The 24,740-nt window shown below is 45.4% G+C and overlaps 1 protein-coding gene across 1 annotated transcript in view; it reads left to right on the top strand.

Annotated features, from left to right (window-relative positions):
* The window catches only part of klhl32 (kelch-like family member 32), a 60,060-nt gene that overhangs the window by 18,456 nt on the left and 16,864 nt on the right, over positions 1-24,740 (top strand). The window contains exons 3-4 of the mRNA XM_034127339.1: positions 1,632-1,812; positions 14,133-14,240. Coding sequence (XP_033983230.1) covers positions 1,632-1,812; positions 14,133-14,240 — 289 coding nt within the window. The remainder of the gene's footprint in view (positions 1-1,631; positions 1,813-14,132; positions 14,241-24,740) is intronic.

The following is a 24,740-nucleotide window of genomic DNA, read 5'->3' as shown; positions in this document are numbered from 1 at the left end:
TTGTATGGCAGAGTAGGTGCGGTCGGCTAGCATGTTGCGAACCATGTTAAAAGTAAAACGGCAAAAGTAAAAGAAATATGTACAAAATACGAAAATGGGCAAAGTTGGAGAGGAGCACAAAGACGATGCGGCCATCTTCACCGGCGCATCACGGCGCCTGTGTTCCTGGTGCTATCCCGATTTGTATTATTTTTCATTTAGCTGCTTGTCTGTGCTACATTGTCTGCTCCCTTAGTTTCTTGTTAAACTGTTTTGTATCAGCTTGACTTTAATTAAAGATTGCCTGAAGTTATTTATACCTCCCTTTTGTCTCTACGTTTGGGTCTTACAACTTACCTCCACATGTGACAACAATTTGCAAACGAACAAAGGGAGATGGACGTTTTACATTTAAATTTGAATGAGCCACTTTGGAGATTTAAATGACAAGCTTCACAAACATTAAGGGCGTATTAAGGAGTGTCAAATCTTGTTGAAAAAATCTTACCGTTGTAGGGTCATAGCAGTCAAGCGTTCCTAAAATGTTAAGGAATCCTAGATAACTTCATGTCCAAATACATTTTAAGGTCGTTATTCACAAAATACTCCCAGAAGGGATTCCTGTAAGTGTTTAATGAGAGTAGCTGTAGAAGCAGTAGTCATTATTGCACAAGCGAGCTTTGTCTCATCTACAACTCCAGTTTAACCAGGGTTGCCAACTCTCACGCATCTGGCGTGTGACATACGCTTTCACTCTCAATCTCACGCTCTCACTGCCCAAACTATTCTCACGCCAAAAACAAGATGAACCGGCGATCGTTTTTGGTTGGTTATTTACAATGTTGAGTTGACAGCTGCTCAAGCTGTCGATCCGCTCCCTCCCCGCCCCCACCACTCTTAACAACGTTAACAGACAGCAGAGCAGTGGGAGCCGGTTGGTCAATCCCGACCCGTATTGCGCATGCGCAGATCTAAGATCCAGTAGAAATTATAAAGTAAAAGTCTGCTGCTTATTGTTCTACTAGGCCAAAATAGAGTCAAAGAGTATATGAGAGTGAGAGTGTGTTAATTAATATATTTGGCAGTTTGGAGTAAGTCTGTAGATTTGTTTGTGTGTGTGTGTTTCATGTATAGGCCTCTCACGATAATTAATTTTGTTGGATACATTTTTCCGGAAATTATTGCGATAAACGATAATATTGTCGGCACCGTTGTATGACCATTTTAGACCACAGACATAATGTTAATATATAATAATAATTCAAGTACATCCTTTCAAACTGCTAGTCACATCCTCATGTATATGGCAATTTATCGAGGTCAGAAAAGTTATCGAGTTCATTTTTATTTATCGTACGATAAGTCAATTAATTGCTTATCGCGACAGGCACACAATAAAACAGTGGAAACAAACATGTTTGACTTTCATTAGTGAATGAAACTTTGTGCCCTTTATAGTCTGTGTCCAATATTGTGTATTTGTATATATATATATCCTATATATATGCTAAGGTTATAGCAGTCATTTAGTGCGCATATGTGTAATTAAACCCATGATATCAAAATCTCACTCCAGCCAGGTACCCAAAGTTGGCAACCCTGGTTTAACATGTCTTATTTGTGTGTGTCTGTGTGTGTGTGTGTGTGTTTAGCAGTGGGGAGATGCTGACAGGACAGAGGCTCTGTCAGTCAAAGTCCCACCAGGACTTGGTGCTCTCCGCTCTCAACCAGCAGAGGAAGGATGGCTTGCTGTGTGACGTCACCCTGGTGGCCGGTGAGCAGAAGTTCCACGCCCACAAAGCCGTCCTGGCAGCTTGCAGTGATTACTTCAGGGTAAGTCTGAAAACCAAGCCCCCAGGAAGTGTAGTTTTAGAGTTATTTTACCTCTTCTTTATTTGACTGAGCCCAGACTTGCCCTGATGCTGTGGATTTGAGGCGGGGCTTTAGGAAAATGCAAGGGCTTATGATCTGTGGGGTCAGATACGGGTACTTTTGAACAGTAAGATTTTGACGGTTTGTTATTAAAGAGGCCCTATTACTCCTTTGTTTATTTCTGTAACATAGTGACATAACTACGTAACACTCACGCTTCTCTGGGCTAGCGCCTCAACACACTGTATGTGACAGTCTTAAGGGGCAACACATCTCTAAGCGGTTGACCAATCACAACAGAGCCAGCCAGCTAACCAATCAGAGCAGACTGGGCTCTGGTTTCAGACAGAGGGTGAAAAGAGGTGCTGCAACACAGGCAGTATGAGACAAATAAAGGGGATTTTGAACATTAAAGCAAATATGAACCTAAAATGTAGCATAATATGTCCTCCTTTAATACACATCTCCTATGTTTGGCATTGGCAGTGTAGATTGCTGCTGATGTGATAGAGGTGACAGTAACATGTTGCATAACCATCTTCAGAGCTGTTAGATTGTTGAAACTGCCAGAAAACCTGTTTTACCCATCTAACTCTATTAGCACAGATTATTAACGGAGGACTTTATGCTCCCACAATGTTCTAAAGGCTGTTTCAAGAGCCTCTGCTTTGCTGCCAAGCAAATGTCTTGGAGGAACACCACTTTAACATTTGAAACAATGAGAGTAATCAGTCTCCAGTGTTTGCTGGTCCCTTGCTGAGATTTCAGTCTGATTCAAGTGATAGCACAGAGGTAGCGGTATGTAGACTCCTGCTGTCACACAGCCAAACTGCCAGAGATTTGCTGAGATGGGCCGCACGGGATAAAGGGCACAGATGAGATTTGATTTAGGGACACTGAGCAGATCAGGAAGTAGAACAAATGAATCCCTCTTGAAAATGAGAGGCAGATTAAATATGTCCACATTTCTTAGGGATTACTTGTCTGTGTATGTGTGTAGGTTGTTTTCACTAGGGTGGGCGAGTCACACTCCTCTCCTCCTTTTCTTCATCCTCTTTACTTTTGTTCTACTTTTGTTCAACGCCGCTATTTCAAGTCCCAGCTGAGCAGCGAACAACATTGTTGTTCCAGCCCTCAGATTATTGCATCAGCCTGTTACAGTAAGCAATAAAACTCACTTCGTTCTCTTGTTCCCCTGTCAAGGCTTAACAGCATTATCATCAGTTTGTCATCTGACTCCACATGGGTTTCATTTAGCTCATTTACAGAGGAGGTGAAGTAGCCCTGTGTCGTGAACAGTGCCTGTTTTCTCTCTGTCTCTGGGTCTGCTGGTTTATCACGTAGCAGTGATTATAACACATTATCTTAGCCAGGGGACACGAGTGATCGTAATCAAATACCTGACCAAGCGTGAGTTGTTTACCTGGGACTCGTCCTGAATGTGTCAGCTGCCTCTTCCGATGCCGTCACATTGCTAAGATGTCTGGATGTCTCCTCGGGGGAGTTTTCGGACAAATCAGTCACACACACACACACACACACACACACACACACACACACACACACACACACACACACACACACACACACACACACACACACACACACAGACACACACAGACACACCAGACACACACACACACACACAGACACACACATACTGGATCTTTCTTTGCTTTTCCTGAAGAGAAATATTGTTCTGCTAGCTCTGCAGGCAGGACAGAACTATCAAAAGCTATTATTGTCTTGGAGACGATGTATGTACCACATAGAACTCTGTTATTGTTAACCTATTTATGAAGATAATTCTATGGGGTCAAACATGTAACGAATAGACTCCATAAAACTTCCCTGATTGATTAGATACATTGAGATAATGATTTGTTTCTATTATAACAAAATCTCAAGATGTACCAGTGCATGAGAAACAATGCTTTTGTCTGTATTTTCTTGACTTTAGAGTATTTCTGCCATATCACTTGCAGCTGATCAGTCCTCAGAGACTTATAGTGAAGCTTGATTTGTTAATGTTATAATGTAAATCAATCCACAAGTGGGTTATTTTGTGTAATATGACCAAGTGGAAAGACATTCAGTACCACATTTAGTGCCCCATCCCAAAATGAAATTGTGTGGATTTTCCCTTCATATATTTTGGAACACACAAACTAAACTATATAATGAATACATATTTTATACAAACTTGTTTTATTTGTAGCATTAAATAAACAACATGTGCTTGAAAACCATTAGGAGTGATGTTGGATTAAAGTTATCTATGGTTTGCAAATGTTATCTATTTGTTGTAATATTGAAACAGTCAAATACACTTGTTTCCCATAGAAAGAACGTCGGGTTACGTATGGTAACCCTTGTTATATTAACACAGGCGGAGCCCTCTACTGGACTCTATGGGTACTACCCTCTCATGCAAGCATTCACCTACTGAGATTTCTATAGACGTAGCCGTCCCCGGGGCGGGCTTACCTGAATGCGTGCGCATCTCACTTCCGTATAAAAGGAGGCCTCGCCTCCTGACCACTATCCTACACCACTCTTCAGCGAGCGGTATAGGACAGACAGTGCCCCCAAGGTAGAGGGCTCCGCCTGTGTTAATATAACAAGGGTTACCATACGTAACCCGACGTTATATCTCTCACAGGCTCCGCCCTCTACTGGACTCTATGGGTACAGTGGGCGGAGCCCCGATGTATGCACGCACTGTCGTCCAGCACACCGTTCCACCTCACTGTCCCTGACCGGCTTTAGCAGCCGCTGCGCCTCACTCACCTCTCCCTCGGTTGTAACCGTGGAGAAGTCCGGGCTGCGGCCGATAGAGCACACCCTGACGCGCTTGCCTCGCAAAAAAGTGTGCTCAAAAATAGTGCTGAGGACTCCCCTACGTCTGCCCATAGGCAGACAGGGAAAGTCTGCAGCCCTGTATGGGTTCACTATGCACTCTCCCTCCTGAGTCCCTAAAGAGCACGGGGAGAACGCAAGTGCCCCCTATGTCCCCCCACTCCGCCACTGACCCTGTGCAGAGTGTGTAGGGACAATAGTATGGAGGGCTCTCCCCCTCCTGCCCCCAGGCAGGTGAGGGGAGCCCTTCAGCCCTGTAAGGGCCCGAAACGCATTACATCACCCCGCGACCCTCCAGGGGTCCGGAGAAAATGTAAGCGCATTTACGCCCGGGGAGGGGGTCAGATGCCCACTGACCCACAGCCCCCCCCCTCCTCACCAGTCCTGTGTTGCCCCAGCAAGCACAGACGCTGAGAAAGAGCCAGACATATCCAAGAGATAAAACTTTATGAAGGGGCCTGGCGTTGACCAAGACGCCGCCGTGCATATATCCTCCACACTCACACCGCTGAATAAGGCTGTTGATGCAGCCACAGCTCGTGTGGAGTGCGCACGGACCCCCATGGGACAGGCTCTCCCTGCCTGCTTGTAGGCGTGTGCAATGGCTTCGCAAAGCCAGCCTGCCAGGCGTTTCTTGGACAGAGCTTTTCCAGTCACCCCGCCCCCGAAGCACACAAACAGCTGTTCAGTGCGTCTCAGGGTAGCTGTGCGCTCTACATAATATGCTAATGGGCGCACCGGGCAGAGGAGGTGTAATTTAGCTTCTCTAGCCCCACCATGGGGTGGAAGACTAAAACCCCCCAACTGAATAGCCCTCGACCTGAAACCACTCCTTAAGCTCTTGGGCACAAAGGAGGGGTTCGGTCTGAGTGTCGCCCCACTCTGGTCACCCCGAATCAGTAAACAGCTCGGGTGCACCGACAGAGCGGTTAACTCGGACACTCTTTTGGCTGACGTTAAGGCAAGTAGCAATGCTGTCTTCCACGACAGTGCTTTCAGGGAGGAGAGCTCAAGAGGCTCAAAAGGCTCCGTGACCAAAGCCTCGAGCACCAGCGGCAGGTCCCACTGTGGGGCGGAGGCGTGCACTACTGGGCACAGCCTCCTGACCCCCTGTAAAAACCGCAACATCAGTGGTTGATTAAAGGCTGACCTGCCGTTGAATCCCTCATGACAGGACGAGATGGCTGCTGCATACACCTTCACTGTGGAATGAGCAAGGCCTCTGTCTACCAGTAACTGTAAGAAGGATAAAATAGAGCCCAACTCACAAGATAGGGGCTCTATTCCCCGCTCCTCACACCAATGCTGGAATCTCAGCCACTTTGGCCTGTAACAGGCTGTGGTGGATTCTGCTCCAGCTGCCTGGATAGACTGAATAACGCTGTCAGACAATCCACCCTGTCTCAGCCTGTCCCTCTCAGGAGCCAAGCCTGAAGAGGACGGCCCAGAGTGGGTAACGCCCCGATTGCACCTGCCTCTTGAGACATCGCCCCCCAGAACTGGGGGATCGCCCAGGGCTGGCCCACCTTCATCTGTGTCATTTCTGAGTACCACAGAGCCCCGACGCGATCCGGTGCCACCAGAATGACTGCCAGACTCGCCTCACTCTCCCCAGGAGAGGGAGAATGAGACGCAGCGGTGGAAAGGCGTATAGCAGCTTCCTTGGCCATGGCTCGTGTGCAAACGCGTCCACCCCCAAGGGCAGGTCGTCGCTCAGGGCCATGGAAAACCACAGGGCACAGTGGCTGTTGCGCCGGCTGGCGAACAGGTCCACTTCCGCTCTCCCGAACTGGGCCCAGATCTGCTTCACCACCTCCGGGTGAAGCGTCCATTCGCCTGGCAGGGGGCCGCCCCTCGACATGAGGTCGTATGCAATAACCCCAACGGGACCACAACGGGACCACAACGTGAGCAGCCGCCATGAGACCCAGAGTCTGCATGACAGTTAAAGCTGTCACTGTTGCCCCCTGTCGCAGCCTGTGCACCGCCCTGAGAAGGGATGCACGCCTGTTCTCTGACAGGGTGGCACGCAGCGCGTCTGCATCGAGCACCACTCCCAAATACAACGCCTGTTGGTGAGGTATGGGGGTGCTCTTTCCCCAATTGATCGCAAAGCCTAATTTGGTTAGGTGTGTGATCAATTGTGCTGTGCAACACATTGCCTGTTCCCGGGACCCAGCCATGACTATGAGGTCGTCTATGTAAAAGAAAACTCTCATGCCCTGGGCGCGCAGCGGTTGAAGCGCTGTGGCCACACATTTGCTGAATGTGCGTGGGGATAGGGAGTAGCCGAACGGGAGTCTGTTGTACTCGTAGGCTATCCCTTGAAAGGCAAAACGCAGATATTTCCTGTGCTCTGGCACAATCTCCACAGGAAAATATGCGTCTTTCAGGTCGATGGTGGTGAACCAATCGCCCGGCTGCACTAGCCCCATTAACTGTTTGATAGTTAACATGTGAAATTTCCTGCGGCAAATGTGAAGATTCAGGCTGCGCAAATCTAGAATAGGTCTGAATTCCCCTGTCTTCTTGGAAACCAGGAAGTACATGGAATAAAAACCCCTTTCTTTTTGCTGAGGATGCACCACAGACACTGCCTGTTTCTTCACCAAAGCCTGAATCTCTGTTGAGAGGAAACCCATCTCCTCTTGGGATGATAGAATTACCTCTCGCATGCCTCTGAATGGAGGTGGGACGCTGCAAAACTGGAGTGAATAACCCCGTTTCAGCGTCCTGTCCATCCACTCTGACAGTACACAGCTGAGTTTCCATTCCCCATAAAACTGAGTTAATGGACAAGCCCTTAGCTGTGGGGCCGCAGCTATAAAGCTGTGATACTCTCTGGTGACCCGTTCCGCCGCAAAATCCCCCGTGAAAGGAAGATTTGCCCATGGAGGGTCGACACAGAAAGGGCCGATTATTTATTGAGGTCCCTGAACACACCGTCGCGCGCTCTTGTGTGAGCGCGCGCTCCACCCTAACGCTGTTCTCATTACCATGGTAACCAGCATTAACCAGAGTTTTTATTGACGTAATGTGTTCACCTGAGGTCCCTGAACACACCATGGGCTCTTGAGAGAGCGCGAGCTCCGCCATAATGCAGCTTTTACCACTACGGTAAACTGTATTATTTGGAGCCTTTATTCTAGGCGTAGTGTGTTCCCTAACCATAATGCGCCGACTAGCAAGCCCCTGTACCCGCATAGCGCTACTATAGCACTTCCTGCGGTTTATCTCTCTCATCTGCGCATGCCCACTAGCTATCTCCTTTACAGGAGCAACAACCGGGGTAGCGAGTGGGGAATATGTACAGTCAACAAAGTGTGTGAGTGCAGGGTTGTGAAAACAAATGACACTCAGACTTGGATACAGATCACCTCTTTCTTTATTAGTTTTCCTAATAAAAGGGACCTGGGCATTGAACAGGGAGGAGGTGGGATTCACCCTAGCGTCCTGGGTGGAGAGACCCGATGAGACGCTTCCTCCCTCCGCCAGTCAGCTGCGTTTTGGCGGAGCTCCCCACCCGGCGGTTCTCTGCTGCTGCTGAGACTGCCGTGGCCGGGCAGCCCGCCCCCGTGAGTGCCGGTACGCTGGCCCCACGGGGTTGGTTGAAGAAGCGGAGGGTGCTACCGACACGGGACCTTCGTACCGGCATCTCTCCCTCCGTCTCACCGTTGCGCTGCGTTCCGCCGCCCGCGGAGGACGCTGTGACACCTGGGGAGAAGCTAGCGGCAACATGCGGCTAAGCTGCAGCCTCTCTTCCTCCAGACGGCTGAAACGCTGGGTGACCGAGGCTATAGACCCAAAGAGCCCTTCCGCGGAAACGGGGGCTCCAAGGAGATCTGCTCGGTCTTTTTTGGGCAGCGCGGTGAGTCCCAGCCACACATGACGAGACGCCACTGTGGCTAAGGACATCACCCGCCCGGCTGCGGTGGCCACTCCATGGATCAGATTATTCATCTGACCTATGCAGCGGTCCGGATAATCATCCCCGTCCTGAGACGGGAGAGCGGGGGCGTCTGCTCGAGGAGTAATCAAGGAGACGCCCAACACACCCAGATTATTAGCCGCAGCCGCCATCTGTGAACCGAGCCTGAACATTTTATCTAAATATTCCAAGGCTTCCCGGTCCCGCGGCAGCGGGGGCAGAGGTTTTTTCCCCTCCGCCCAACCAGCTGATCGTGGCAACAGATGGGCCGCCAGGCTCTCGTTGAGGGGGGGCACGCCAGAACACCCCGTGTCTGATCGGCCCTGCACCCTGATAATGCCCGACATGGATGCTATGGCGGCCTTCGTCTTCAATGGACGCCGCCATGTCGCCTCCACACACTGCCAGATGTCTGGCAACGGGGGCGAGACGAAAGCCGGCTGCGCCGGAAGCACCGGGCCGTAAAACCCCTGCCTAAGGCGGCTTACAGGCCTCGGTGGCAGCGGTGGGGGGAGCGGTAAGCCTACACGCTCCGCTGCCTGGGTCATCACCGCTGGGAAGTCCAGTCGCGCAGACCTGAGTGATGGGCCCTCCTGGCTTTCGGACCCGGGGGTGTCGGACAAGGAGATGTCGTCATCCTCCTCCGCGAAGTCGACCACTCGGTCCCTCGGAAGGACGAATTCAAACGGCACGTCCTCCAGGTCGTCCATGTCCACCACCTCGAGGTCCACATCCTCTTCCTCTCCGTGCACCTGCGGGCCGAACTTCCTTGAGAAGTACTCCGCACGATGCCGGCGGTTTAGCATCGGGATCGAGCAGCAGGAAACACAGGTCGGTGTCTGGCCCGCTCCCTGCTCAGCGTGATCCTGTCCCAGGCACTGGAAACATTGGCGATGCGGGTCTGCTCCCGCAATCAGTCCAGGGCACGACGGGCAACTGCGATGCTCCAGGAGTGGCTCCATTTTCACAACAATATCTCTTTCTACTTCCTTTCTCCCAATTTGTACGTCTCGGACTCAGTGCTAGGCTATCACCTCCGCTCGCTGAAGAGTAAAGGATAGTGATCAGTGGTCAGGAGGCGAGGCCTCCTTTTATACGGAAGTGAGATGCGCACGCATTCAGGTAAGCCCGCCCCGGGGCCGGCTACGTCTATAGAAATCTCAGTAGGTGAATGCTTGCATGAGAGGGTAGTACCCATAGAGTCCAGTAGAGGGCGGAGCCTGTGAGAGATATAACAAGCCCTGGTTCTGCACATGGATAATTAAGTCATCTAAATGTGTTTGTTGATGATTTCACACAACCCTTGTACCTTCCACTTTTTTAAAGCATCCTAGAGTTATCTGAAGCTGTTGTCATAGCAATAATCCCTTTTTAGGGGCCCTGTTATGCTTTTTGGTGGTTTCCCTTTCTTGTAGAGTGTTATAGGTTTTTGTTCATGTAAACGGTCTGCAAAGGCTAAAATCCCTGTGTTCCCTCCAGAGGGAGTTTCTCTCCCACACACTCCCCCCTACCTAAAACACATCCATTGGACTCCTTTGTTTACTTCCATGACATAGTGACACCACTTTGAAACACTCACACTTATATTGGCTATCTAGTCTTTTATCACATTGTCAAAAAGATGTTTGGGGGAACCACTTACATTATATTTTAGATACAACTCATATTTTATTTGTATACACTTCAAACCCTTGTGAACTCAGATTTTTATGCTACGGGACAAAATAGAAGCAGCAGCAGCTTTGGTCAGAACCCTTTTATCTGAAAGGTTTTTCATGTACTATGTCAGGATTTTATTTGAAGAAACCTGCCTGTAAATAGCCACACGCCCTTAGAGTAAAAAATATTTCACCCAGACATGAAAGCAACCTCCCTGAATGTTGTAATGTATCATGGCGAGTCACACGTCCTCCCTAGTACACACATAAATTGCGTTGGCAGGTCAGGCTAACTGCGGCGCTGCACCCCCACTGCAGCACCATGTGAGAGGACTGCAGCGCGCGGGGCTCTCAGGCTCTCAGGCTCAAAGTGTCTCTGCGCTCAATCCATATCCCAAGTCCAAGGAGCCATCCGTCATCACCAGCGCTCCCTCAGCTCCTCCGCCAAGGTCAGGAGCGTGCGCGCTGGAGGCGGGCAACTCTGTGAACACCCTCATGGTGCCCTCATTCACCCTCTGAGCTCACACACTGACACATCAAGCAGTTTCTCCATCACATGCGCTCTCCTTTTTTGACTTCCTCATGTACACATTGACCACAGCTAAGCTCCCGTCACACCCCAGGTTTATCCACAGGCCATGTGCTCAATGGACCATTGGATCTTTAATTAGCGCACTGGTGAATCAACAAGGCCGAGGAGAGATGTGCAGGCTTTGGTCAAAACTGAGCATTGCCTCGAGTTGACCCTGCCTCACACATCACCCTTGCAATAAAGAGGGGCCATCCCCGAGGGAAGGGGGTTGTTGCTTTGTTAAAGTTCATGGGTGCTATGAATCATGGAGATTTGGAGGAGTTTCTGGAGGAGTGAATGTCGTTTTCATGACAAAGAGATCCTGCGATAACTGGCCAGCCTGAGGCCCTGCCAAGCTTCTAACGCTGTTACACACTGTCTCTGAGCAGAGATAGCGTGGAGTGACTGCGTTACAAACTGCGCTACAAACTGCTACTGCGATTAAAAAGATATGTGAAAATGCAAGTTAGTTAAATCACTAACCTGAGGCAAAGGAACTGTGGGGAAAGAAACTCTCTACAGCAGCTGGGTTTGTTTTTGAAAGCTTTTTGAATTTTCTTTCCCCATTACAAGCCAGAGGAGAAGAGTCGTAGCCTACTTTATTAAAAGTACTGAAACCACACAGTGCAAATACTATAACAAGGAAAATGTAAAGTATGTGAAAGTATGTAAGTATGATCAGGAGAATGTACTGACTGTTATGTTATCAGAATCCAAATCAAAACCAGAGATAACCCCAGGGGGAAATTGGTTTTCGTGACAGTTGTTCCATTATAGAATGAATTCCACAATAAGCTAAATAAAATAAAATGTATTATATAATATAAAAAATAAGAATTTGCAATAAAAGATAAAATAAGATTTATAAACATAAGACCGATTGCTTTGTTCAAACTCACTCTGAAAATACTGAGAGATGCTATTCAAATTACACAGAGGGCAAAGTGACACATTCACACTTTTTTTTTTAAAGCCAAAACACAGTCCAAACCTGAAAATGATGTATTTATTATGAAATATATTAAAGTAATCAAAGAGGACATATTCTGCAAATGTTCAGGTTCATAGTTGTATGTAGTGTCTCTCTTGTGACATGTCTCCATGCTTTAATGTTCAGAAAGCTTTTTATTTTTCTCATACAGCCTGTGCTGCAGCACCTCTTTTCACCCTCTGTCTGAAACCAGAGCCCAGTCTGTTCTGATTGGGTAGCTGGTTGGCTCTGTTGTGATTGGTCAATTGCGTAGAGATGTCCTACCTCTTAGGCGCCGTTTACACGAGGAGAAAACTGCTTGTATCTGCATAGTTTCGCGTGCGTATAGCCCTATTATTTACACGAGGCCGATAGAAACTGACCCCACAAACGATAACGGGTCCCAAGGTGGATAGATTTGCAAACGAAACGCTCTGGGGGGTCAACCGAGTCCGTGTAATCACCTCTATACGAATAATTCCTGAAAAAATAGCGAAAAAAAAAAAAAATAGCACCTCTCCTGCTCATTGCTGTAGCAACTATCAAAAATAGCTGTGTTAATTAAACGCACAAGGGGTTCTTGAATGAAATAATATTATAAAAGGCAAACCAGAATAGTTAACGCCCAATATACTCCTTAAACAAAATAAACAGAGTCAGATTTCATGCATTGATCCATTATATTGACAAAGGAGGATCTCACCCGGTGTTTGTAGAGAATATCTCTTTTCTGAGCGGGTCCTCTCCACGGAGACGTCGGTCGATGCAATATCCACAGATTCGGTTTCTTTCAGTTAACTTCCCCGTAGCATTTATCCATATGCTGAGGAAATTACTATATCCCGCTGAATACCAGCAATCACCACACACACTTCCTCCTGTCAGTAGCTACTGCTAGTGCTACTGCTACTGACCATGCTACAGATATTAGTGCAAAAATATACAGCTCCTCTACCACAACCATCAGCAACAAGTGGACATGGAGAATTACATGAACTACATGTTGCCAAATACACGGCGGGGCATGAACAGAAGGGTAGCCATGGCAACATTGCGGCGGGGGCTGCTGGGGCTGCTCTTCTTCGCTGCTTTTGGTGTATTTTGGCGGAAGTTACAGCGCCACTTACAATCCCGGCATATGTACTACAGCGTTTCCAGCGGCCTCGTTTGAACAGACACGTTAAATGAAACGAATGCATGTGAACGGAAGACTTTTTTGAATACGCATACTGTGCATAAACGCAAACGGTCCCGTGTGAGCGGGGCCTTAATCTATAACATACAATGGATTGGAGTACCAGCCAATAGAAGCACGAGTGAAACATATTGATGTCACTACGTTTCAGGTAGGGGGGGGGGGGGGAGTGTGTGGGATTTGGGGATTTTAGCCTTTGCAGACCATTTACATGCATGGAAACCTATATAACACAGCCCTGAAAAGCATAATAGGGCCCTTTTTTAAAAGGAAAACCACTGCCACAAACCAAAACCACATCATTTGAGTTGTTGGAAACATGAAAATATCCTTTGAAAATGTACCTTATAATTAATCTCTTAAAATCTTAACTCGTAAAAGAGTAAAGAGTAAGTGGCATGAAAAGAGAGAAGTACTCAGGTACCTAATAATTGAACATAATTAGAGTAAATTCACTTTTTTATATTCCATCTTGTGGAAAATAAATCTAAACTCTAACCCTTATAAAGCTTGGCAACACGGCTGTCTCTCATAGAAGGCAGGTTGAGTTGATCTTGGCTACAGTTGACCCTCCTTTCCCTCTCCCCTCCATGCTGCTGCTGCTGATCAATGGCTCTGTCGTCCCCTCATGGTGTGACACCGGTCAATACCTTTGATTAGCGTGCAGCAAGCTGGACTCACACACAGCGGGGACACACTGCAGACGCTGTGTGCGCTGAGTGTGGCAGGCACGTGTGTGTGTGTGTTCGTGACAGAGGGACAGAAAGATAGAAAGGCTGTCTAAGAGAAAGTACTGGTTGTGCTATTTATTTCTGCTGACCTCCGGGGCCAAGGCAGGAGAATCAATACAGAAGGGCTCTAGGATGTTGCGTCTGGCACGCTATGATTGACTGTGATGCGTTTTTTTCAGAACGCAAAAACGATTTATCTTCCTGTTAATGCGGTAACAGCTCACAAATATGATATGATCGGCCTACAGAGTGAACATTAGAGAGAGAAAAACAAAGCTGGATTGGATTTACCTTCAATTGCTGTGATTATTGGTCATCTTTTTAATGCCATGTCTCCCTCGGCTAATCTCCATGTTTGTGTTTCATCAGGCTATGTTCAGCTTGTGTATGGTGGAGAGTGAGGCAGACGAAGTAACTCTGCAAGGAGTGACCAGCGTTGGACTGAAGCACGCTTTGGACTTCGCCTACACAGGACAAGTAAGTCTGAACCAAGCCCCCAGGGAGTGCGCCCGACGTTGAAGCAGATTTGCATAGTGGCCAAACGGTGGAACTACAACTTCTGCATCACTTTGTGATGTCATTGGACACTTTTTTCAATTGACATACACTGGGAAAGAGACGTGTGTAAATCAGCAGATATTTTAACTAAATCAACTACCGCGGATGGACACTTTTATAGCCCTTGTTTAAAATTCTCTAAAAGCCGATCTAGAGTTTTTTTCTCTCTCCATTAATTTGACTGAGCCAAGTTTGGCTGTGATGCAATACGCATGCTCCATTGGCCAAGATCGGGGTAAATTCGAACCATTTTGTTTTTGTTTTTGGCCGCCAACTTTCATAGGAATGAACGGGGTTATGCTGTTCCAGTTCTCTTTATACATCCATGGTCTGAACACAAGCGACCAAAGCCTTAGCAGGCAGAGAAAGGGCAATGTGACGATTGGCTAACAAGAACAGCTAAAAGCATGCCAAGCTAACTTGCATGTCTCAACCACTGAGACTGAAGACTATGCATTATGTAGAATGGATTTGTTCTTATAAGTTATATCATATTATTATCTCTTCTCCGGGTTAGCCTGGCGGAGACCATGCGTTTGCTTGTGTGTCTGTATACTGTATGTGTCGGTGCCTGTCTGTCCACAGCTAATCTTGCATACTACTTGTGCTTATTTATGGCTACACTCAAGGTAGTGGTGATTCACAGTTTTGGGAAAAAATGACTTATTGTAAGTTTTAAACAAGTTCTGTAGATTGATTCCATACCTGATATGTAATGATACACTGAAGTAAGTCACAAAGATGAGTAATTTCCTGTTTTTGTTATCTTGGCCACCATGTTGACTGTAATGGCGCATTTCCACTACACGGTCGGCCTCGGCCACACTCGGTACGGCTCGGTACGGCTTGGCCGTTTTGGGCCTTAACAGGGCCGACTCACTTCATGCTGCGCTTCCATTACAGTTTAGGAACTGGGGTAGTTACTATAGTAACGCAGTGTAGGCGGAGCCGTGACGTCATCTTCAATGAGAACTCCAGAAACACAACACAGCCGTTAGCTGTTAGCACTCAGAGCTCACAGCTCCTTATATATGTTCAGAAACTCGACAAAAGTTAAACAAGTACAAACCACAGACTGCCTGTGTCATGGTGAATACAGTCGCTGCTTTATTTATGTCTGTATAGGCCGTTGTTGTGAGTGTGGACGGTCAGAGCATATACTGCGTTAGCTTAGCCAATCTCCATTTAGAAAACACGCATTTTAAAAGGTTTTTCGCCTGCCATCTGTCTGCAGACTTGACAAAGCATTAATTCATGGTTTTTACTAACCGGTATCAGTATGTTGTTACTTCGGCATCATTTTGAAACGTGTATTACAATTAAATCACGGTCAAATATGTCCATCTTGTTGTAGTTCTAGCCCTCTTGCCAGCGCTCCTCTCTCTAGTTTAGCATACTCAGCCCGACTCAGCCCTGTTTGTTGGCCCCGATAGAACCACAATTTTGTCGGGCCGGGCCGGGCCGTAACTAGGCCTAGTGGAAGCGCAACCAAAAACGGGTACGGCACGACACGGCACGCTTAAAGCGAGCTCCGCGCTGTAGTGGAACTGCGGCATAAGGGAACCTGTAGGGACAATTGAGTGAGAGTCCACTCTTCTTTGTTTGGGATGGATCATGGAGACACAACCTTAAACATATATTGCATTAAGCTGATGCTTTTTAAAAGTGCAATCAATGAACCATGATGAGACCGACTCAGAACAGCAAGGACCCTGTAGGTACATTAGCTTCAAATAAACCTAACCATTTTAAGTGCTGGTGCATTAGTTTCAAATGAACTAAACCTCTTAAGTACAACAACATATCTTTAATTTATTTTGCAATGAATGGAAGATGTGTAGACTAAACCTGAAGGGGATCTCTGATCTCTAAGGGGAGCTTGTGTCACTGTTGTAAAGCCAAGATAGCAAACCGATTGGCTGATGCAAAGGGAAGTGCACATGCTGGAGGCTAGTACCAGAGCAAGGCAGGCCAGTACCCGTGTCTTGAAGCGGATTCAGGCAGCTACTGATAACCAGTGAAGGGAGTGGAGGAGTGGAGGAGTGTGTTTTTTAAGTTGAAGACTGGTCAGGTTTTTTGCATTCTGCATAAGCTGTAGAGATCGGATGGCACTTGCGTGTGGACCAGCCAAAAGGGAGTGGCCGTTGTCGGACATGAGATTACAAGAGTTTGGACCAGAATCTGGGTTGCCTTCTGAGTAAACTAACTTCTTAAATGTAGAGTAGAAAATAACACATTAGTAATTGAATAAAAATAAAGACAAATAAGTACACAATTATTGGGTAGTTTAATCCAAAACAATGCATATTTGATAAACAGACTAAATGATTTGTATCTTAAAATCTGTCTATATATCTATAGATCTTACCAAAGAATTATCTTCTAGTTTGAGTATTTCAATTAGTTACACATTAAAGGTCCCCTATTATACTGTTTTTCATCAATATATTATAGGTCTCAGATATATAGAAAACATGTCTCTGATTGTTTGGCTCGAAATACCAAACAGATCACCCATTGTAGCATTCCATAATCCCCTCTGTTTCAGCCCTGTTTCAAAAGTACTTAAAATGAAAATAAGTTGCCTCTCCCAGGGAGGAGATTCAGGTGATAAAGTGGGTTGGTTATTGGCTAATGGTTACACAAGCCAAAAAATCGCTATGACATCATCAAGTGGCCAAAATCTGATCAGCTCATTTTCACACAGTTTTTTTATACAGTAAATGGATCAGGACAAAAAGTGAGTGAATCTTTTTTTTGAAACTTTCAGAATCTCTTTACACAGAGGGGACACATGTTTATGTATAAAAGACATGAAAACGTGGATTTTGCATTATAGGTGACCTTCAAATAATAACTATCCCTCATTGCCAAATATTAAACCAACATGAATCAAAGCAGGGCACTGGCAGATTAGCCATTTAATCTCAGCAGCAGCTTCTCCAGCAGCATGCTCACAGTGTTATCTATGAGTGTGTGGTGTTGTATCAGAGTTCATCGGTAACTCCTCTGTGGTCTGAACATTATTCTTGGATCCGAACAAGGAAGCACAGCTACATAAGTAGAATATAAAGAAGGCAGAAGTAAGGATCACAGTATCACATTTCCAGACTAGAGCAGCAAGTAGGTAATATGAACGAGGTCACTGTCCTCACCTTCTCCCCCCATTAACAGAATAAGTGTGTGATTATTTCTAATAACCGTCCTTGACCTTTTTAGTGCCAGCGATGCTCAGTCCATCAAGCAGCGTAGCGGCTTTAGCAGAACACCGGGAGGCGGGCTGTGTAATTACTCCTAATTTTATTTCCACAGTGGAAATGAGCAAAGAGTCGGTTCAGCAGAGTAAGTAGGTCAACAGCAGGCTTGCAATCCGTGCTGCTTTGGCTGGCTCAGCCCCTGTCTGCCCGGAGGAGATGATAGCTGATGAGAGGAGGGCAATATGCTTATCCCCACACCGTAAATAATGATCCACTCAAAATCATTCAGTCACATGGTATAGTAGTGAGGAGCCACAGGATGCTCTCAGACTGGACAGTTATGGCGCTATTCCACTGCAGGGCCTCGCTCGGCTTAGTACGGTATGGCTAGGCCTCGTTAGGCCTTGTTAGGCCAGGCTCACTTTATGCTGCGTTTCCATTACAGTTTAGGAACTGGGGGAGTATCTATAGTAACGCAGTGTAGGCGGAGCCGTGACGTCATCTTCAATGCGAAACACAAAACCAACATCAGCCGTTAGCTGTTAGCCCTCAAAGCTCACAGCTCCTCATATCTGTTCAGAAACTAGACAAAAGTTCAACAAGTACAAACCACAGACTGTCTGTGTCATGGCGAATACAGTAGCTGGTTTGTTTATGTCTGTATAGGCCGTTGTTGTGAGTGTGGACGGTCGGAGCATATACAACGTTAGCTTAGCCAATCTCCATTCAGAAAACACGCATTTTAAAAGGTTTTTCGCCTGCCGTCAATTGTCTGCAGACTTGTCAAAGCATTAATTCATGGTTTTTACTAACCGGTATCAGTATGTTATTACTTCGGCATCATTTAGAAATGTGTATTACAATTAAATCCTGGTCAAATATGTTCATTTTGTTGTAGTTGCCAGCGATTCTCTCACTAGTTTAGCATACTCAGCCCGGTTGTTGGCCCGGAAATAACCTCGATTTTGGAGAGCCAGACAAACTGTGAAAAAGTACCCGCTAGCCGGAACTACGCCCAGTGGAAACGCAACCAAAAACGGGCCGGGCACGGCACGGCACGCTTAAAGTGGAAATGCGCCATTAGTAACTTTAATGACATTTTCACTGCAAGGCAACACCACAGCGGATATCTCAACAGCATCAACAATTGGAACATCCTGCAGTGCCACCTCAGGTTTATTTCCCACCAAGCTTGTAACCAATTGGTCAGACAGTGATAACCACTGCAGTCAAGGGACAGTAATTAGGGTTTCTCGCTGAAGCCAGTGCATATCCGGGCCAAGACTTCCCTCCCGTTCACTGCTCATTGTTTACAGTCCAATTAGCAACTTGAAACTTGAGAATTGATTTGGAGACGAGAGACGTTTTACAAGCTAATTTGGCTAATAGAAAGCTAAATCACTGTCAGACAATAGCCCATCGGTTCCAGCAATTGCATTAAAGGTCCCATGTCATGCTTTTCCGGTTATTACCCGTCCCCTTGTGTGTTATGTAGCTTTTTATGCATGTAAACAGTCTGCAAAGTCACAAACCCTCAAAGTACACCCTGTAGCGAGTAAAACTGTAACACAGAAAATACCTGTCTATGCTGCCCCAGAACACCTCGTTGGAGATTTCTCTTTTTCTTCCTGGGTACAGTGACGTGCCCATACCCAAATGGACCCATTGGTCCAAATGGACCAATCCGTGGAGCCGTTACGTTAAGTCTGTGGATTGATCCAAATTGTCCAATCCGCGGACTTCCTCACACACACACACTAAATGTTTTCTCAGCTGCAGCTCTGCCGATTTCTCCTCCCTGAGACGGCGTGACGCGGCGAGGCTGTGAGTCGGTGTGTGAGCACACACACAAACTCCCAGCCAGGCTGCGGGTGTGTGTGTGTTCGGGCTGGGTTATATAAATCTATTTTAGTATACCTCAACAATGGAATTATGATCAGTAGAAATGGCCATGACATGAGACCTTTAAGGCCAATGCATTCAACCTCTTTTTCTCTCCAGAGGGACTGTTTACCTGCATACAATAGGCGCTTTCACACCGGAGTACTTTTCCCAGGAATAGTTCCGATAGTTCCTGGGAATTTGCCGCCATTTTATTTGCTCGCATTAGCATTATTAGCATTAGCATTAGCCCAGCGCACCAACGGAGAGAGACTAACTTATGGCAGTCCCCAACTCCGGGGACTTCCAGCCGGGGACTTCGGGTGGCAGTATATGCCGTGAAGTTGTTTGCGGCCTGCCAGTAAACCCAAAGCAGAAGAAGAAGAAGTGACGTCAGCGGCTTCATTTGCGTAATCCTCCCTCAGGGAACTTATTCCAGTGTGAACCCGATCTACTAGATAGTTCCGGAACTAAAGATTTCTGGAGAACTAATGTCTGGGAACTATTCCTGTGAAAAGTACTTGGTGTGAAAGCGCCTAATAAGAACCTGCCTAAAACGTGATTGGTCAAAACTACTCAGGATTCAAACTGACTCACAACATGTGTTTTAAATTTGCGGACTTGATTTGGTGAGTTGATTATGGTTAGGTAATTACCTTGATTAAGTTTACATAAGTAGTCAGTCAAAGAAAGTAGTGTAAGAAATCTAGGGCTACTATCTGGACACAATCCTATGTATGGAAACCAGATTGCCTCCGATAGCAAACCTTTTTCAGTTTGCCTACAGATTTTACATTCATACACATTTTTTTTGCTTAGAGTAATTTTCCAATTTTCCCAGTAAACAGAGAAAACCATCAGTTAAATGGAGACAATAAATTGACAACTGTACTGCATTCACTTTCAAGATCTCTTCTATCGTGGTTTACTATACAATCCAGCACAACACTAGTGAAAACTACATCACACAGCACACACATCATTTTCTCAGACCATACATCTGAAGTAAAATATAGCAAACGTGGATCAAATCCTTTGTAGAAGACATCTAAATTTGACCTTCTTCAATTTTATCTTCTCCTCAAGGTAAAGTTTAAAGCTTGTAAATAAAAATTGCAATAAATGTCAGTTTACACAAGAGCTCCCCACACTCCCACATTGGACCAGTCCCGGTGTTATAAAAGTGACTTATGCTGTGTGAGCTTGAAGTGCTCTTAACTGTAGTGTAGTGGAGAGGAGAGAAGGATACGAAGAGCTTTTACTTACAGTTATTATTCTGGGTGGCCTTCATCGCTGCTGCCTGCCAAGACGCTGATTAAATTAAAGAAGAAAACAAAGAATCTTGTTATACTCGATCACATGCTTACCTTGGCTTATATTCATCTAATTAAAGTAGTGGTGATGTTTAAAATAGGGCCACAGAGTTGCAACTTCCTCTTAATTTAGGATACATTTTAATGTTGCTCAAAGATTTTATTATTTCTATTCTTACAGACTCACTACAAACACATCCTCATAACGGAAACCAATATTAGTGCTTTCTATCTTAATATGGAAGCCTTATATAGGTATGGTCCTACACTATATTATTAAAATATAGCATGATAGGTCCACTTTAAATGTTTTTAACATATCAGTCATATTAGTAGAGAGAAATGCACAGGAAGCAAGTACATTTCCTACTATCTGCACTACTGTGCTTCTTTAATAAATGCACTCGTGCTAATGTCTCAGAAAAACATTTTATTTTTTCATCCCTCTAAAAAAACCAGACGGGAAGTTCAGTGTCAAGGCTGCTCGTGCTAGCTTGCAGCGCTTTGCTAGCTATGCTAACGTTAGCTGACACATGCTCCCGCTGTTTCAACTTTCTTCCTCTCCTCAGCCATTTTGGGTGGCAGTTGGTAGTTTTGTATTGTAGGCCGTCTCGGATGTTTATCAGGAGTTAAAACACTGTACAACTAAACATTGAAGGTTATAATATACATACAAATAATGTTGTTTTATGAGAGTATTATGAGAGCTCAAAAGAGTATTATGAGAGCTCAAAAGCATTCTGCCTTTTATGTCGCCTCCATAACCGGAAGTCATCATTTACATTTTTCTATTTAGATACAAAAATCATGAATTATAAGAAAGGTTTTGCAAAATGTGATACCTATAAATGCAATAGCCTATTAACTGCATCAACAGTAGTGCATGGTGAGTTACACACAGGGACGTGCACAGACATTTTGGGGGGGCAGGAGCTGAAGTGAGAAAAAGGGCACTTACCATAATCATTTATAAAAAAATGTTTTAAAACTAAAAGTTAAATATAGTTGCACATCTCTCAGAAGTTTAATACTCAACAGAATTCTACAAAATAATCAGTTAACACAGAGACAATGGTCTTCTTTAGTATTCACTAAGCACAAGAGCAGACAACAAACTAGTACAATTAATAGTTATTAAATGAGCAGCCAACAATCACAATTATGAAGTTACTGTTTAAGGACATTACAGGCAAAAAGATTTTTTTTTCATGTAGCCTACTTGTACATTTAGTTATTTTGGTCTATTTTGCTTCCATATTTTCTTTCACTCTAATGGAAACAAAACTTAAAAAAAACACATATAAATGGTGTTCGTCTTACTACCATGTCTGAATTCATCTATAGATATAAAGCTAATCTGCATTGAAACATAACATTTCCGGGGAAAATACTGACTTGACGTTAGTAACTATCTGGGGAAGTTGTGAGGTGCTATGTTTTTGTTTTGTTTTGTTTAGTTTTTTATCATTTTCACCTGCAATGCCGTAGTAACTGCAGCAAATGTGCACATTTTAATTAGGCCTAGTAAACGCCTCATTTCCATATCAATGTGGCGATTGTGATGACGTTATTAGATACACATTTTATTGTATTCACCTGTAGTGTCTCCCCTTAAGTTCAGTACATTAGCCTGTATGCCCATGATAAATTGCCTTAGCTAAACCTTGAGCTAACTTATCCATTAGCTAGTACCCTAGTTAACTATATTTGTTTTTGTCTTTTGGCTAATTAGCTGTAAACTCGAGGCACTGGCAGCTTAGTCATTTGTTCATCTCCACTCACCATCAAACAAGCCAAGAAAAGCCGGCATAACATGGGACAGTAATATGGGAGGTGCTGCTACCTGTCTGTCTGAAGTGACTGCCGATGTCCGCACCGCTGTGCACGAGACGTGGAGGGAGGGAGGGAGGGTAGAGAGAGCATCGGAACTTCACAGTCTACTCTCTCGACCTGATATTTTTATATATTTTTGGAAAGGGAAACTGTGCGCAAACAGCAGTAGACATATATTTATTTATTGGAGAAAAAAAAAAAGCACCCCATAAAAAGGGCACTTTTCTCTGGAGGAAGGAGAAGGACACTTTGATGTCTATGTGTGCACGTGCCTGGTTACACACATCATAAAGTAATTTTTTCCCATATTCGCTACTGATCGAGTCACGTCTCCATGGATTATCAAAGCTGCCCTTAGTAACAACATGTATTTGGAGTAGGAGGGCACACTTTTAGAGGTAACACAGATTTAGATTCATTTTGATTGGGCTATTATTCAGATAATTAATAGAATATTAAACTCCCATGGTTCTGTGTGCTGTGCTAAACATTTACACAAAAAAGGACTGTATACCTTCCATAAAATACATACTGTAATACTTGGCTCTGCTGCCGAGAGCCCATCACCATTTGGCTGTATAACAGAGCTTCATGTTGCATATGGGCGGATAATATGGAGGAAACAGAAGGAGGCTTTCAGCAGATAATTTCAGCTGCTGTTCGTTCAGCTCTACAGGAAGCATTTTGGCACAATCAGTGGCATAATAATTGCCAGAATATGTTGCTTTGCTGGGAGGATGATAATGGTGAAGCAAGCACATTGGAGGAGCATTTCTTGTTATGCTGTGAAATCTGTCACACTTACTTTTCTTCCACCTTTAGTTTAGTCTGGTGAGATTACCTCAGGTCACACAGCACATGGATATTACTTGCTGCTTTAATGCATCAGCGTTTTCCCAACACCTTACATCCCTTTTTTGGGAAATACTGTTAATAATTAACCATCACATTTTGCTGCAGCACCTCTTTTCACCCTCTATCTGAAACCAGAGCCCAGTCTGCTCTGATTGGTTAGCTGGCCGGCTCTGATGTGCTTGATCACCCGCTTATGGCGCGTTTCCACTACACGGCCTCGCTCGGCCCCGCTCGGTATGGCTGGGCCTCGTTAGGACTGGCTCACTTTATGGCGCATTTCCATTACAGTTTAGGAACTGGGGCAGTATCTATAGTAACGCAGTGTAGGCGGAGCCGTGACGTGATCTTCAGAGGACCCCAGAAAAACAACACAGCCGTTAGCTGTTAGCACTCAGAGCTCACCGCTCCTCATATATGTTCAGAAACTAGACAAAAGTTAAACAAGTACAAACCACAGACTGCCTGTGTCATGGTGAATACAGTCGCTGCTTTATTTATGTCTGTATAGGCCGTTGTTGTGAGTGTGGACGGTCGGAGCATATACTGCGTTAGCTTAGCCAATCTCCATTTAGAAAACAAGCATTTTAAAAGGTTTTTCCCCTGCCGTCTGTCTGCAGACTTGACAAAGCATTAATTCATGGTTTTTACTAACCGGTATCAGTATGTTGTTACTTCGGCATCATTTTGAAACGTGTATTACAATTAAATATGTCCATCTTGTTGTAGTTGTAGCCCCCTTGCCAGCGACGCTCTCTCTAGTTTAGCATACTCAGCCCGACTCAGCCTCGTTGTCTCTGGCCCTAGACCCACGATTTTATGAGGCCAGAAAAACTGTGAATTAGGACCCGCCGGCCGGTACTAGGCCAAGTGGAAACGCAACCAAAGACGGGCCGCTGACGTCACAGCCCTCTTAAACCGGGCTGCACGCTGTAGTGGAAACGCGCCATTAGAGATGTAGCCTTAGCATATCACATACAATGTTTTTCAGCGCTAGCCAATAGATGCGCGAGTGTTACGGAGTGATGTCACTATGTTACAGAAGTAGACAAAGGAGGAGCGTTTCAGGTAGGGGGGGAGTGTGTGAGAGAGAATCTCCCTCTGGAGGGAACTTTTGTATTTTAGCCTTTGCAGACCATTTACATGCACACAAATCTATATAACATACTACAGGAAAGGGAAAGTCCAAAACAGCACAAGAATTTAGCAAAAAATGTCAATTATAATTTCCCAAAACATATAATACCTCAAACAATGCTTAAATACAGTATACTCATATGGCTTCCATATATGACAAGGAAAAGCATCAACTTCTTCTTTTAAGAAGCTGTAACTGTGATAAT

This window comes from Trematomus bernacchii, unplaced genomic scaffold (genome assembly GCF_902827165.1).
Source record: "Trematomus bernacchii unplaced genomic scaffold, fTreBer1.1, whole genome shotgun sequence".
NCBI lineage: Eukaryota > Metazoa > Chordata > Actinopteri > Perciformes > Nototheniidae > Trematomus > Trematomus bernacchii.
This window is presented reverse-complemented; position numbering and strand designations above follow the sequence as displayed.